The sequence below is a fragment of the Ceratosolen solmsi genome, unplaced genomic scaffold (assembly GCF_000503995.2).
Source record: "Ceratosolen solmsi marchali unplaced genomic scaffold, CerSol_1.0 scaffold27, whole genome shotgun sequence".
NCBI classification, from domain to species: domain Eukaryota; kingdom Metazoa; phylum Arthropoda; class Insecta; order Hymenoptera; family Agaonidae; genus Ceratosolen; species Ceratosolen solmsi.
The window spans coordinates 3,641,297-3,656,047 of record NW_011948426.1 but is presented as its reverse complement, the minus strand read 5'-3'; the positions used below and the strand labels follow the sequence as shown (position 1 = coordinate 3,656,047).

General features: G+C 33.1%; 3 protein-coding genes across 3 annotated transcripts in view; 2 read left to right on the top strand and 1 right to left on the bottom strand.

The window, feature by feature from the left end:
- Positions 1–2,283, top strand: part of LOC105363332 (uncharacterized) — a 9,439-nt gene extending 7,156 nt beyond the window's left edge. Inside the window, exons 3-4 of the mRNA XM_011501000.1 lie at positions 511–627; positions 2,030–2,283. Of these exons, the coding sequence (XP_011499302.1) occupies positions 511–627; positions 2,030–2,168 (256 nt within the window). The 3' untranslated portion in view covers positions 2,169–2,283. The remainder of the gene's footprint in view (positions 1–510; positions 628–2,029) is intronic.
- A 1,304-nt stretch (positions 2,284–3,587) lies between these two features.
- LOC105363331 (uncharacterized) lies at positions 3,588–7,120 on the bottom strand. Its single transcript, XM_011500999.1, is given in 7 exon segments — positions 3,588–3,960; positions 4,978–5,085; positions 6,311–6,403; positions 6,508–6,614; positions 6,616–6,699; positions 6,761–6,890; positions 6,989–7,120. Coding segments are annotated over 7 exon segments (690 nt in total). The 5' UTR covers positions 7,018–7,120; the 3' UTR covers positions 3,588–3,821.
- Positions 7,121–7,277: 157 nt separating this feature from the next.
- On the top strand, positions 7,278–7,949 carry LOC105363171 (uncharacterized). The gene is made up of 3 exons (XM_011500792.1): positions 7,278–7,352; positions 7,419–7,566; positions 7,648–7,949. Exons 1-3 carry the CDS (start codon positions 7,347–7,349, stop codon positions 7,932–7,934), a joined length of 441 nt encoding a protein of 146 aa, XP_011499094.1. The 5' UTR covers positions 7,278–7,346; the 3' UTR covers positions 7,935–7,949.
- The last annotated feature ends 6,802 nt before the right edge of the window (positions 7,950–14,751 follow it).

Genomic DNA, 14,751 nt, shown 5'->3' with positions numbered 1-14,751 from the left:
GGGGTGGGGGGGGGGGGGGGGGGGGGGGGGGGTGGCGGAGGCGTCGAGAACCGTTGGCTCTTTATCTCATGACAAATAATTTAAAAAGTTCATGGGTCTTCGAAAGTCAACTTTCAGTTTCGAGCGAATTCCCGCTACTCGACTTTATTGTGAAACAATCGCTCGACCATCTCCCCCACTTGACTCGCCTCCTTCCCCAAACGCTTCCTCTCGCGTAATTTTTATTTATTCTTCTTTTTATGGCCTCCGCCTCAGTTCGGCAAAAACGATGTTTACCTCATTTTGATATTCTCTCGAGTTCGATAAGTTCATCGCACCATATAATCTAAAGAGCCTACGTATACACCTTCTCAACCCACCACCACCACCACCACCACCATCACCACTATAAATCAATGGCGTATAAACTCTTGGCCTTATCCCCAATCCCTTTTCCGATCGTTGTAAATAAAAAAAAATATCCGTCCTCGTAGTTAAACGAACGATGATCTTACTTTGTTCATTGCGCAGCTTGGGATTTCCGGGGAGGCAGTGCTTGCTGCGGTCCATTTGCGAAACTTCTCGAGAACGAGATCGACTGCACGGACATAATGGCCTCATCGGCGATCTCATGCGAATCACGTTCACGTAAGTCTTTTTCCCTCATTTCTCTCATATATCTATGAGCGCGCGCTCGGGTATCCCTGTACATGAGCCTCTTTCTCTGTGTATGCATTTACGTGGCCGAGTAGATAATACGGCGTTTGTGCGGTGAGCGATGAAGCGGTCGACGCTCTGGCTCATTATCACGGGGCATGAGGAGCTCGATGAAGAGAGGATTATGAAACTGTTTGTCTCTTTTGTGCTCAAGGGATGACTTATTAACCGCCTAATTGAGTGATTGACGGAGTTTACCGCGCTCCTTCGCAGTTACCCACTTTCCGCCAACTATTCGACGAGACATTAAACTACCATACCTTTTATCCTGATGTATCCTTTCTATCCGACAATTATAACAATTATGATCTTCTTTATGTCGCCCCTAACGTTTTAATCTCAATAAAGTGAATTAATGTCAGTGTGCGTGCGCATGCGCGCGCGCATATTGTACAGTTAATCGTCGAAATAAAATTTTTATTATGTCGTTAGAAGTAGAATTTTTACAATGGATAGATCTATTTTGATGCGTTTCTTCATTTTCTGCGTTATCTTTGTAAGTATTTTTGTAAAAAATTAGATCAATGCATGACTAATATGTGAGATTATGTAATTTTGTTAATAAAAGAATAATAAAAGTTCGCCAAATACAGCTAAAGTGACAATTTACGTGGTCGTAGTAAAGTTGAAATTTTGATTTCTCAACATCCCGCGACGAATCTTGCGGGATTTGAAAACTTTGTGTCCTAATCGATGTTTAAGCTTTAATTTGAGAGGCAATTTGAAAATACAGAAGTCGTTACGATCGAGGCGAATAAAGCGGTAAAACATAACGCTTAAATTTAATCATATAATGAATGAACGAACGAATAAACGAGCGAAAGAATTAAAGAGCCATCGAACGAACGAACGAACTAACGAACGAGCGAAGGTAGGGTAGAACTAAAGAACGAAGGAAAGAACTAAAGATGGAAAGAACTAAAGAACCAACGAATGAACGAATGAACGAATGAACGAATGAATTGCGGATATTGTGACAGTGTGCTTGATTTATTGACTTATCGAATGCCAAGGTAGGAATTTATAAAAGCTCGAAAGATGATGGGAATGGACGGTCGCGGGGAAATCGGCATTGTTTCAATATGTAAGGCTTGGCCGGTGGTGATCGTAATCCAAGCTATTCGCGGCCGCGACTTTTTCGCCATTCCTCGTGGATCGTTGAGCGCGCAGGCACGGGAATTCAAATGCGCTTGGTTAATCGAACGAACGACGAGGCGCTGCGGTGGTCAATGACTTGCATTTTGACGAGTCTGGATTTTGGACGAGCGGGTGAATTAGAAGGGACGGAGTGATCGATTATCTTATGAACCGATCTCCCGATGTAATTCCGCAGGCCATCTTCGAGCGCGGAGGAGGGTCTGCCGCTGGAGTACGCCGATGCCGAGGGAGCGGACATGGACACCGACTGCAGCTTGATCTACCATTCCTGCCCGTTCTCCATTTATCAGTACATAACCGACGTTTTAAAGTGAATGATGACTCTCCCTGGAGTTCTCAGCCTCCCACGGCATCGCCTCTCTCCAACTCCTGGCCCTCGGACGACGGCTGGGATTTTCTCCACGAAGCGACGTAGCGACACTTTACGGCACCACTGTATTATCCATAAATAAATTCCCAGCGAGATTATGGCATCTTTATACAAACTTTATCGTTCTTTATTCGGTCTGGATCGTGAGCTTCAACGGCTAGACGGACGACGCAGCAGCTTTCACTTGTTTCAATTTTCCTTCGAGTCCGTGGTTTGCCCTTGAGGAGGTGAATATTCAAGTCAATTGTAACCCGCTTGAAAATACGGCGCCCCGAGCACTGTGCGCACTCATTATTAATGCAAAGTCGAGAGAAATCCGCGTAGTAATCTTGTTAATAAAAGTCGTGCCGTTGTCTACGTCGTGGACTCGAGGCTTAGGGAATAAGGGGTTGGGCGACGAATGGGGGAGGGGGGGGGGCTTTGTTTTCGTGATTTTCAAAATAGTCGATGCGAAACAACCATATCACCGATATCGTATTTTTCGTTTGGCTTGCAAGTTTCCAGGAGAGTGCGGGTGGGTGCGCGAAACCTCAAAAGTAGAGGCGAGTGCGATTACAGATGAATTTTTTTTCGCGATTTTTCGCGAGTGTCGGAGGTCGAGAAAGAGAGCGAGTCGTTTATTTACGAGGCCGCGTCGCTCAAGCCGTCGAACACTTTGACAACCGATGGCGCGCAATATCGTTTTTCCTATCAAAGGAATCCACTTTGCGTGTTGCACTCTCGCCGCCTAGTGATGGTGTTGAATGACCGAAATACACGTACGTAGAGGCCGCCGCCCCGCCGAGTTACACTTTCTTTTCCAATTCGCCACATTTTGCGCGCAATAGAATGCGAGTAAGCAGGGTTGCTCGAGAGCAGGGGGATGAGAACCGCATGAATTTTTTAAATAGAGCGCGGTCGTTTTTCCTTCGCTAGCTACATTTTTAACAGCCTTCAACGGAATTACTTGAGAAATGAATTTTTCTTCGGACTTAATTTTTAACGCGGCATCTCGCTTGCTCCGAGCTGCCTTTGCGGTACTCAACGTCTCGGCCCGCCTATGTACACGACACCCGTTCGAATGTCGTTTAAAGACGTGAAAATTGTAAAATTATAGACGCTATTGCCGCAAAAGCTTACTCGATTCAGCTGAGTAGGAATTCATTTCATTATAATAGCGAATTTTTCGTGTAATTCAATGTCCGCTCAGTTCATACATTCCAATAGTTATATTATTATCGTTTTCCCCGAATGACAATGAATCATTAATATTACTAAACCATGATTATGAATAATGTATGCAACGATATATTTACCATAAAACTTAAAATACTGTATAAAACTTATGCGATGTTACGCGAGAGAAAATTGTATGTATAAAACTGTCTATTCGATATCAATTTGTAATATTAATAAATCGGCCACCAAATAGCAGCTTGTCGACAGGTGCTGCTGGAAACTTCAAGTTCCGTATGAACGGATAAGAAAATTAATGCGCAAAATAATGTGAACTTTATTAATTGCAGTTAATGTACAAAGTATATAATGCATGGATACATTAGTCTTGTGAATGTAGATTTGAATGAGCAACTAAGCCTCGGAGTGTCAATACAAGGTCTCACCGGAGGATTCCAATCAAGTCGAAAAGACCGAGGGGACAGAGCATATAGTAATCGAAACAGGTTCCATTACGTCCCTTCAGCTCGGCTTCGATAATCCCATCCGGCAGGTGATCCTCTGGCCTCGAACTAGATGGTCTAGAGTATAAAAATAAGTTAATTTATTACAAATTTGAAGGGATGCAGTGTTTGATTTGGGGGATAAGGCATACCGATATCGATATATCTCCGTTGGCGAAATTTGCTGATTTCTTTCAATATGTTATTCTATACGCGGAGGCAATGCTTATAGATGTTTGATTCAGCTCTCTTCCCTCAATATCAATTATAGAAACCATTAATGCTTGAATGAAAATTATTACTTTTTACGCGTAAAATCAATATTTAATATATAGACAAAATAACATCTGTATTATTACGAAGCATAATAAAACACACTTTTGTACGATCGAAGTTGCGATATACATTGATATTATTAATGCGATTAAACAATATTATGGATGATACATTAATTTTAATACAATCGTCATTATTAAAGCGGAGAAAGCGCGGCTAAGAAAAATGAAAATTTTGTTAGTCGTCCGAATCTCTGAATAAGACCACAAATTACGGCGAAGTAGATTAATTGTTTGCTATTAAGTTCACGGGTGGCTTAATTAAAAATTTGAGGATAAAAATCTCTTAGATTCTGAATCCTAAATCCAAATTATTTCTTAACTCGTAGAGCCGGAGATCCTTAAGGTGACCGTATCTCCAGCATCTAACACGGGAAATGCGTTAAAGGGCTCGGGAAAGCCGTGCTCGGAGCTTCGCTTTATCTCGACTCTGAGTTATTAGTCTGCCGCGTGTATTTTTATCGAACATTCTGAAAGAATAAAAGGTCGAAGTACTGGAAGTATAAGCCCATAATATCCAAGTGAATCACCCCATCCGTTTCTTGTTTTGTTTTGTTTTTTTGTTTTTGTTTTTTTTTTTGTTTTTGTATTTTTTTGTGGCCATAAGGGCACTGGGGGGGGGGGACTAGTCGGAGAGGTGGATTTGAAATATTTGAATCCGATGAAGGTCAGCTAATGTGCTGATTGAAAATCGATCGAAGGAGGTGAGTAAGGGACTTTTATTCGAGCGAATATATAATTGACAAATGACGAGACTTACGAGAAAACAATGTGGAAGATGTCCCCCAGCATGCCGTTGTGTTCGAGTGGATATTCCGAGGCCTCGCAGATCGATCGCAGCAAGCACTCATGTCCTGGGAATCCGGCGCTTTAATGAAACCAGATACGAGCTCCCATTGTGTTATATATCATTCATCAAGAAAACACCTTCGAGTATATATATCAAGTTATGGAGCTACGTACATCCACGTTATATGCAAAGTGTTATTGAGAATATTGTATTTATGCAGCATTACTTGGGCATTGTTTAAATGATACTCGATGAAAACTAAAACTTGCTTAAAATCCTCAATGTCCTGAGAAGGTAAGGAAAATTGTTATTTAAAAACTTAATGTAATCCTTTTAATATGCAAGGATAAATTATGACGATATTCTAATATTGCCTAGCCCAGTGAAGTTTACTTTAAAATTTTAACAACGTTTTAATAAACGATTAAATTTAAATTTTGAATGTTGAACGAATGAACTTAAAACTCGTTAAAAAAAGTTGTTACAGTAACTAACCAACTTCTTCTTTTTCTCCCCCCTTTCTAATTAAAAGACATTAAATATTACAACAAGTTTAATTCATTATTAAATAACACTAAGCGAAAAGAAACGTATGGTTTAAAAATTACACTACTCTTCTTCTGAATTTCTCTTCTGTAGATAATTACCTTTATAATAAAACTATTATTAGCTTAAAAAGCTGAATTAAATATAAATTATGCATAAAGATTATATTATATATGATCCATTTATATTTTAAATATTATATATATATATATATATATATATATACACTTGCGCGCGTGAGGCGTGAATTTAATTATTAGTTTGTATTGTTTATTAAGGATATAATATTATTAATCTGTACGTAATGTGTTGTAGCATAATAACAATTAACACGTAAACACTCAATTGCGCGTGCAGTTTGAATTTACTTCAGTGCCTAAAGCTTCTTTTCCCTTTCGATTAATGTAATTGTCAGAGTCGATTATTAAGAATAATCATTCTAAATCTATTAAAAATTAATGTACTATGAATATTAATGTGAGGTGGTGTCGGTGGTGTCGTAAGGTTCGAAATTCCATCCAAGTTTAATTTTATCTTAGTTTAATTTAAAAAAAATATTTGTAATTTAATACCGAAAGTTTTCACTTGTCCACTCTTCGCGAGCACGCAATTAAATCGAGCACTTTGCGATGTGTAAAAAAGATGTTGGGATCGCAAAGATGTTGGACGTCTTGGCGTCAAGGAGTAGGGAGGCACGCGGCCTCGGATAACAGCCAGAATTTAAAGTCGATTACGCCGGGTACATAAAAATACTAACCTCTCAAATTTGCTCTGAAGAACGGCATAAACGGTCGAGCGGTCGATGCTTCTTCTCCCCTTATCCACCCTCCTCCTCCTCCTCCTCCTCCTCCTACTCATCGTAGTTGTCGCCGTCGTCGTCGTCGTTGTCGTCGTTGTCGTCGTCATCGTCGTCGTCGTCGTCGTTGTCATATCACTCTCCGTGGCATTACCCGCGAGCACTTCCTCCTCACCACCCTCATCACCACCCTCTTCACCACCCTCCACACCGCCCTCCTCACCGCCCTCCTCCTCCTCCATGCCGAAAGCGTTTGCGTTGACGGGCAGTCCGTAATTGGCCTCGAAGAAGTACGACAGCGAGACGGACTTGAGGGGATCCTCGAGGGGCACGGCCAAGGCAAAGAATATCTACGGTCGAATGAGTCATTAAGAATTTTTTTTCCTCGATGCCGCGTACTAGTTTACTTACGCCCATGTTGCTACTCGACGGATAGGAGATCGCCCGTATTGGACGATGCATGATGCTGGCCATTTCCGAATTCTGAGTGGCAGCTGCACGAGTCATCGATACAATCAGGAGGACGGCCGCGAGCCCTTGGCTATATCAACATAAAACTCCGGGACTTAATTAAAGGGAAGAGTCGCGAGTACGGCGACGATATCGAAAGTGAAAGCGAGCGGTGCTTCTCGTACTTACCGTATACGCGGACACTTTAGGAGAGCCATTAAGAGTGTTGTTAACGCTCGGCCACGATACCACGGCTTGTAAATTCGTTATTGGTCGACTGTGGTGGACCGAGTGCTTCGCTCTCGCAGCTTATCTGCTCGTTAGACCGTCGCGGCACTAAACGATCCGTTATGCACACAACGCGTACGTAGACCAGCCGGTCGCCCGCTACCCTGTGCAAGTATTTTCAGTTACCGGCATGGAGACTCGCTGGTGTCCTCTTCTTTTTTTAGCATTCGCGATCCTGGGGAGTGGCTCTGCGACTGACCGCTTTCAGTGGCGAGCCCCTAAGCTACTATATCCGGATCCTCGGGGTAGCGAGACGAGAATGCAGGTGAGCTCGTGAGTTCATGGGAGGGATGTGGGTGGGAGGAGGTACTTTATGGTTGGCACGTTTTAGGTGCTCTTCGGCCTGGGACTGCCGATGGAGGGTGAGGTGTCCATGACGCTCGGCTACGTTTTAAAATGCAACTACCTGCTGCCGTACAACTCGGAGAACGGCACCGGATCCCGACAAAATAACATCGCCGCAAAACGAGTCTCGAAAGGTATTTACGAAGATATGTTGTTATCGCGGGGTCACTTTGGCTTCTAATAAACTATTTGGAAAGTAAACCACTCGTATCTAGTATCGAGGTGGAGCTTGTATAGAATGTTGGAAGCGGCGATAGACAGGGGTTGTCTCCTCCGGGTCATTTGCGAGGCCGCGGCTCTGCCATTTTTCCGCCCAGGTCTCTTGGGGCAACTGCTTCAGGCTTTCCTTACACCAACAATGACTGACGAGGAATATGAAATGTATACCGATCGCCAGTATCATAAGGCGGAGGCCTCGGGTCGGGATCAGGATTGCAGGCATTTCTATCGCGATTGTCCTTACAGTCCTTTGGATCATTTCACGCGATACATCGATACGTGAGTCTCGGTATCTATCGCTGCGAAACACCAGACTTTTCATTTAATTTCCATTCTCGCGTTGGAAAATGAGATAATTATTTATTCGTTGGAAAATATGTAAAACATTTGACACGAAATTCCGCTAGCCGTTGGCTTAGATGCTTTAAATTTTATTTATTATTAAATGTGGCAACAGAATTTCGATACTGAAGAGTACTGCTTGCGAAAAAGAATACTTGTAGTTACATTGTTGAAAAGTTTTATTATTAATTTAATATAGCTATATGAATTTTAGCTCCATTATATATATATATATATATATATATATATAGTTATATTCACTTACTGACATCCATAAAATACTGTTCTTTATTTTATCATGAAATTCTTTATTGGAATTATATAAACTCACGTATTTTTCATATTTGTTAATATTTATCAATTTATTATACATTATTAAGGAACATTGTAAATCATTAAATATAATGAATATTTTATAAAACAAAAAATTATTGTATAAGTATGATATAGTATGTGGCTTTTTCCATTTATTTTTAGCTAAAATAACGTACGAGCTATAATATTATTTTTTTATCTAATAATGATCATCTTTGCGTAAAAGGTATTGAAATATTGAGAAAATAACTATCCATTATATTAAATTACGTAGAACATAAATTGCAATATACTATTAAGTTTCGATACTTTTTATTAAAAGATTGTGAGTAAAAATCGCGTTTAGTTTATCCACTATAGTTGCGTTAAACACAGATGTATTTTATAAGTATAAAGCTTAAAACTTTAAATATGATAGTTTAAATATGATTGAAAAAATATTTTAAAATTAATCAAGTCGAAGACAATCGAGAAATGAACCGAGAAAATCAAAATACAAATAAGTTTATTCCTTGTACATACAAAATCATTATAAGAAAAATACATATTTTTAAAATACTATATAGACATACTTGCCTTCCCAATTCTCCAAGGTTATTTAAATTTAACATTGAATAAGAATGGCAACTTAATAGTAAGTACAAATGCTTTACTTAACACCTACGGAAACTACTTCGATAAGTTATTAAGCGCTCATTAACACAAAACTAAAGTATAGGATGACGTAATCTATATTTCCGATTACTACTTGAACTTGACTCCGGAGAAGTATTTATTGATAACCAATAAAGTAAAATTAATGAAAATGTGAAACTTTCTGATAATGTAGAGATTCAATTATTAGATTTAATAGAATTATATACAATAAGAATAAATATAATATACATTTAATTATATTAACAGTGGTATATGTGATGATAAAATTTTTAGTAACTACAACTGATATTATAGACTTTGAAGTAGTAAGAACAGATTTTATAATTCTGATTTGGTATTATAATTAAAATTATAATTATAATTCATTATTTAAATAATATCATCGAAAAGATAAACATTTGTTGTGTATTTTAAATTTAAGATTGTTACATTATAATTAGGGAGACGATAATTATAAAAAGAAAGCTTTGATGAGTATTGATCAAAAGTTTATTGAAAAAGTTATACAATGTTTTATTAAATAAATTAAAAATATACCTCTAAATATAACGTAAATCATATTAAAAAAATCCAAATTTAATAATTTTATTTATTAACTTAATTTTATTATGCGCAATTATTTAATAATACTGTATTTAACATGCAGAATTAATTGTAGCAATTATGTATTCCCCATTTCTCATAAAAAAATATGCAATCAGTTTATAACTAACAAGCTAAGATTATTTATTAATATTGTATATCATTTATCGGTATATATATGTATATATGTATGTATGTATGTATATATAAATGAATATATAAGTGACATAATGTACCTTTTTCGAATTATCTTGTTAAAAATATTTATCATCGCAATATATTTATATTTATCTGGATATCAAATGAAGAATTCTCCATTTTTACAAGGATTCTCATATCAGTTGAGTTCTGTAAACTTATTTGTACTTTTTCTTCGAGTCATTTTAACAGACACCCACGCTACATATATCTCAATGATATCGAATATTATATATATATATATATATATATATATATATATAATTAAAAATTGTAAGAAAAAAATGTAGTAAACACTTTTTTTAATATTTTATTATTCTAGTAGTCTTTTCTAGTAGTATTATATAATAATCTTATTTTAATAATTTATTAAAATTTTCTAATTTGGTTTATTGAAACAAGTTAAATAATATTTAACATATTATAAATATTAAAAATAATACATATTTTTAAGCATCAATTGAAAGTATTGAATTATTTTTAATATAATAATTATTGTATTTCACGTAAATTATATTCATTTTAAATATTGGAGGTAAAGTTAATTGATCAATATTTTAATCAAATTTAAATATTTATTGAATCTTTATTTAATGAGTCTATATATTATATTACATATTATGTTATATAAATTTGTCAGATATATTTAAAATGGGTTGATTATATAAATTAAATTTATTTAGTTAAACTTAATAAGTTTTCGAGTTTTAAGTTCAATTTAAAAACATATAATAGTTATTAAGAAGTATAAGATATCGAAAAAAAAATATTTTACAAAAACTTTCATAATAACTTTTTATATAATTTTAATGTTTTAAAATCATGTATGAATTTTTTTTGTAATAAAGATAAATTGATCTAATCATCTCTGTATTTATATTAAATATCATTAAAAAGAAAAATTCTACTTTTGGTCTTATTAAATATATAATATAAATCTACAATAACGCAATATTTTATCGAAGACAATATATAATATTAATTCATTCAATTTGTAGAAAATTTTTATTTAATATATCTAATATTTAATATTTTTTTAATATATATTTTAATATTTATTTAATATATTTAATATATAATATAAAATACGAATATATCGTATTTTATCTGAATTAATTTATATACTTTTAATTATTTTAATATGTAATGATTGTATCATATATATATATATATAATAAGCGATATATTTCTTAGAAACTTATATGGGAGTTAGCAATTTACTAACAATGAGAGAAAATTGTTTACTTACAATTTTAGCCGAATCAGGAAAGCTTAAACATTAAACTTTAGAAAATAATCTCGTCATTAGCATTCATAATGATTTGATCTACTTTATTGCTATATTTAATAATATAAAAATAATTTTGTTTATTTGTATAATTATTTAAATGCAAATATAAAAATCATAAGAATAAATTGATGATTTTTGTAACATTAATTATTTTTCTATTGTAGTTGAAATGCTATTTCAAGAGAAAATCTTTTGTAACCATTTTTTTTTATCAATAATATTTGTAAAATAAACAGCTTGCACATAAGATTTTTCTCTTTAGAAAATTTCTGAATTTCGTATTATAATATGGAGAGGAAATATTTAATATAAAAAATCGATTTTCCTTTCTACAGTATGTAATATAATTTAAGAATTATGAATGTTATATTATACTATTTAAAATATGTTCAAATATGTTTAAAATTTATTTACCTGGAAAATTGTTTGTAATACAATGTGATTATTTTCATTCTTTATTAAAAGAAATGAATTTTCAATTTATCTTCATTTTACAGGATATATAATTGAGAGTCAGTAAGTTATTTATATTAATAATATATATTGAGCTTCCGTGAATTCCCTTGTGGTTACAATTATTTATATTTAGTTATGATAGAGTTTAACTAACTACCTTCTCAGGATAATAATTATACATTCAATTAGTTAATACTATGAATTCATTGCCATTACTTTGATGAATGTTTGAATATTTATTTTCGTGTTACTTCAAGTAAAAAGTATGTTCAACTTGTTCGTTAAAGTAAAACAAAAGGTAGTAAGTAATAAGATACCAATAAATCCAAAGTTTATTGAGTTCTACAATGAACAACAGGGATGCACAAGTGATTGTTCAGTACGGGAGATCTGAATTTCATTCCGTATGTTATCAAATACATCTTTTTCAATCGAATTCGAGTATACACGGTTATAAAAATAACGTTCAATAAAATTTATTGAATGAGTAAGATATAGCATAAGGTTATTTAGATATAATTAGGCAAGCGTAGGAAAAATTTGAGATTGAAATTTTGATTATACAGATTTGAAATTAACTTGAATTGATTCTCCAAGCTGCTTTGACTTTGTTGATTTTCATTCGCGTTACATAAAGTATGATATATTCAATTTATCATGTAAAGTATGTCTATTATAATATACATGAAGTTGTAAAGTTACTTATTAAATTTTATATAATTGAATATTTTATTGCTCCGAAAATTTGGAACAAAAATTAATAAAAAATTAATAAAAAGTCTAAAGTATATTAGTTATTCATTGAAAAAATTTTAAATTACATAAAATAAATTTTTTATATTTGAAATTTAGTCTGATTGATAAAATATAAGACGAAATTTTATAAAATCGAATCAATATTATGAGTTATTGCATGGGTGAGGATTCATCAATAGTTGACAACGGAAAACTTTGTGGCTTCCAAGTTAGTTTGAGCTTAAGCGAGGATCAATTAATGAAAAGTCAATTAGAAATAAGAAATAAAAAGTTTTATATCGTGTTTGTGCAAGCGAGATACAAGGATGTTTCCAGTGGCATTTAAAATCCGATTGACAACTCGACGATTATTGCCCATTGACAACTGCCCAAATGGAAGGCGACGCCCATTGTTCTCGACAACTTTTTTAATCTCCTCTATCCTCACTACTAATGCATCTTGCACTTCACGTTAAAATAGATCTGCGGATGATATTTTTGAGGCTTATGCGGCTTTGTAAGTGGCTCTCTATTATACGTGATACTCATAATAAGTTTATCAGAAGAAAATTCAACACTTAATGTTCACAAGCAGTAGACATTTTTCATTTACAATACAAAAGGTTAGTTATATTTTGCATTAATTACATGCTTTCCGACACCAATGGCTGGATGTATAATAAATATAATTTTTTTTTAAATTTCTATTATGTATATTTATATTATGAACAATAATTCTTATGATTTCAATTATAGAAGAAGAAATATTGGCATTTTTTAAGCAATAAAACAATACTTCTCAAACTCAAACATTAAATAATCTGAATAAGTTTAATATGTATTGTAATAGATTGTGTTTATATATATATATATATATATATATATATATATATATGTGCGTGCGCGTGTGTGTGTGTGTGTGTATAATTTTACAAATTATCTTTATTAAGTTGCCCATAAGTTTTTCGCATTATAAAATAAGCAAAAAGCTATTTAAAATGTTCTTTTTTAAAAGTTGAAAATATCTTTTAGAGATAATAATAATCACGTATGATGATTATTAACATTGCCATTACCATATATAACAACACACAAGTACCGAAAGAATTAATAGATTAAAGAATTTTTATTTTTATATACATATTTAATTACGAATATTAAAAATTTGTATGTATTAGCCCTATAAATCAATAATAATAAAAAACCAAAACAGTAATTAATAATCGCTGTTATAATTGATTGAAGCAATATATTGTTTGTCATTTTTTTGTCATACATTTGAACACGATTAACTTTATTTAATCAGATTATCTTGTAAATATAATATATATATATATATGGAGCTTGCATTATAATTAAGTCTTTTTTTAAAATATTTTTTAAATATTTAATTTCCATTCATTTACGTTAACAGCACGAGTGAATGTACATTGGGTTAAAAATAGAAAAAAATACAGAAAAAAATGTAGTCATAGTATAATAGAGTTAGGCATTATAAAAAAAGTAAAAATGTAGAAAAAGAGAATATGATGACAGGTACGTATTACTTAGTCTAGTTGTACAGTATCGGAAGCAATGTCAATAAATTTATGCTCGTCAATCATTTTCGTAAGCTTACTTTCTTGTTAAGGTTGTGTTGCAGTTTTAAATATTTCATCCCTCAATTTAATATCGATACGCATATGTAAGATTGAGGAACGCTGGGAATTATGTGCAAGGACTCTATGAAAGTTCTGGTAATCGATGTGATGTGTATGACAAGTTTAAGTATGATGAATAAAAGAATATGTGAGACAAACAAGATATGTATAACTTACAGATTTAATCTACACTTTTACTTTAGATACTTTTCCTTATCCTTATATTTTTTGCATTGCTTTTGATTGATTTTTTTTTTTATTATAAAATATAAGCGAGTTATTATCAATAACATCTATTTACGAAGTGCGAATAAATATTGAAATATATAAATATGAACAAAGGTGAAGCTATTATAATAATAATAAGAGAACCATGAAATATTTAAAGCAATTATCGTTTATAAATTTACTTGATATATGAGTGCTTTTAAAACATTAACAGCAAGGTTTTATATAAATTTTATGGAATCACTATCACTTTATTCTAGAATTGAAAGATAATTTTTGATAAATAATTTGTTTTCTAAAACTGTCGAGTTTTGATAAATTGTGTACTTTTTCTGGACTAAAACAAGCAATAAATACAACAATTATACGTAAATTTGTTAATACAATTGTAGGTAAATTTATTAAAATATATGCAAATAAAATGTAAATTTAGACAAATTTTAGGAAGTGTTAAATTTGATATAATAATAATAATTTACATAAAATAAATGAAGTTTAGTCATAAAGAATAATTGAGCTAAATTATAAATCTTTAAGATATTGGATGATTCGAGCATTGCAAGAAATACCAGCTGGTTAAATTAATTTTTTAATTTACAGGATATCTTGAGGATAAGCAAATAAATTAATGTGAAATTTGTGAATGAAATTATTTT

Coding starts and splice junctions, on each gene's coding strand:
- LOC105363171 (XM_011500792.1), top strand. Junction 7,567..7,647: donor CGCAAAACGAGTCTCGAAAG/GTATTTACGAAG, acceptor ACTCGTATCTAG/TATCGAGGTGGAGCTTGTAT.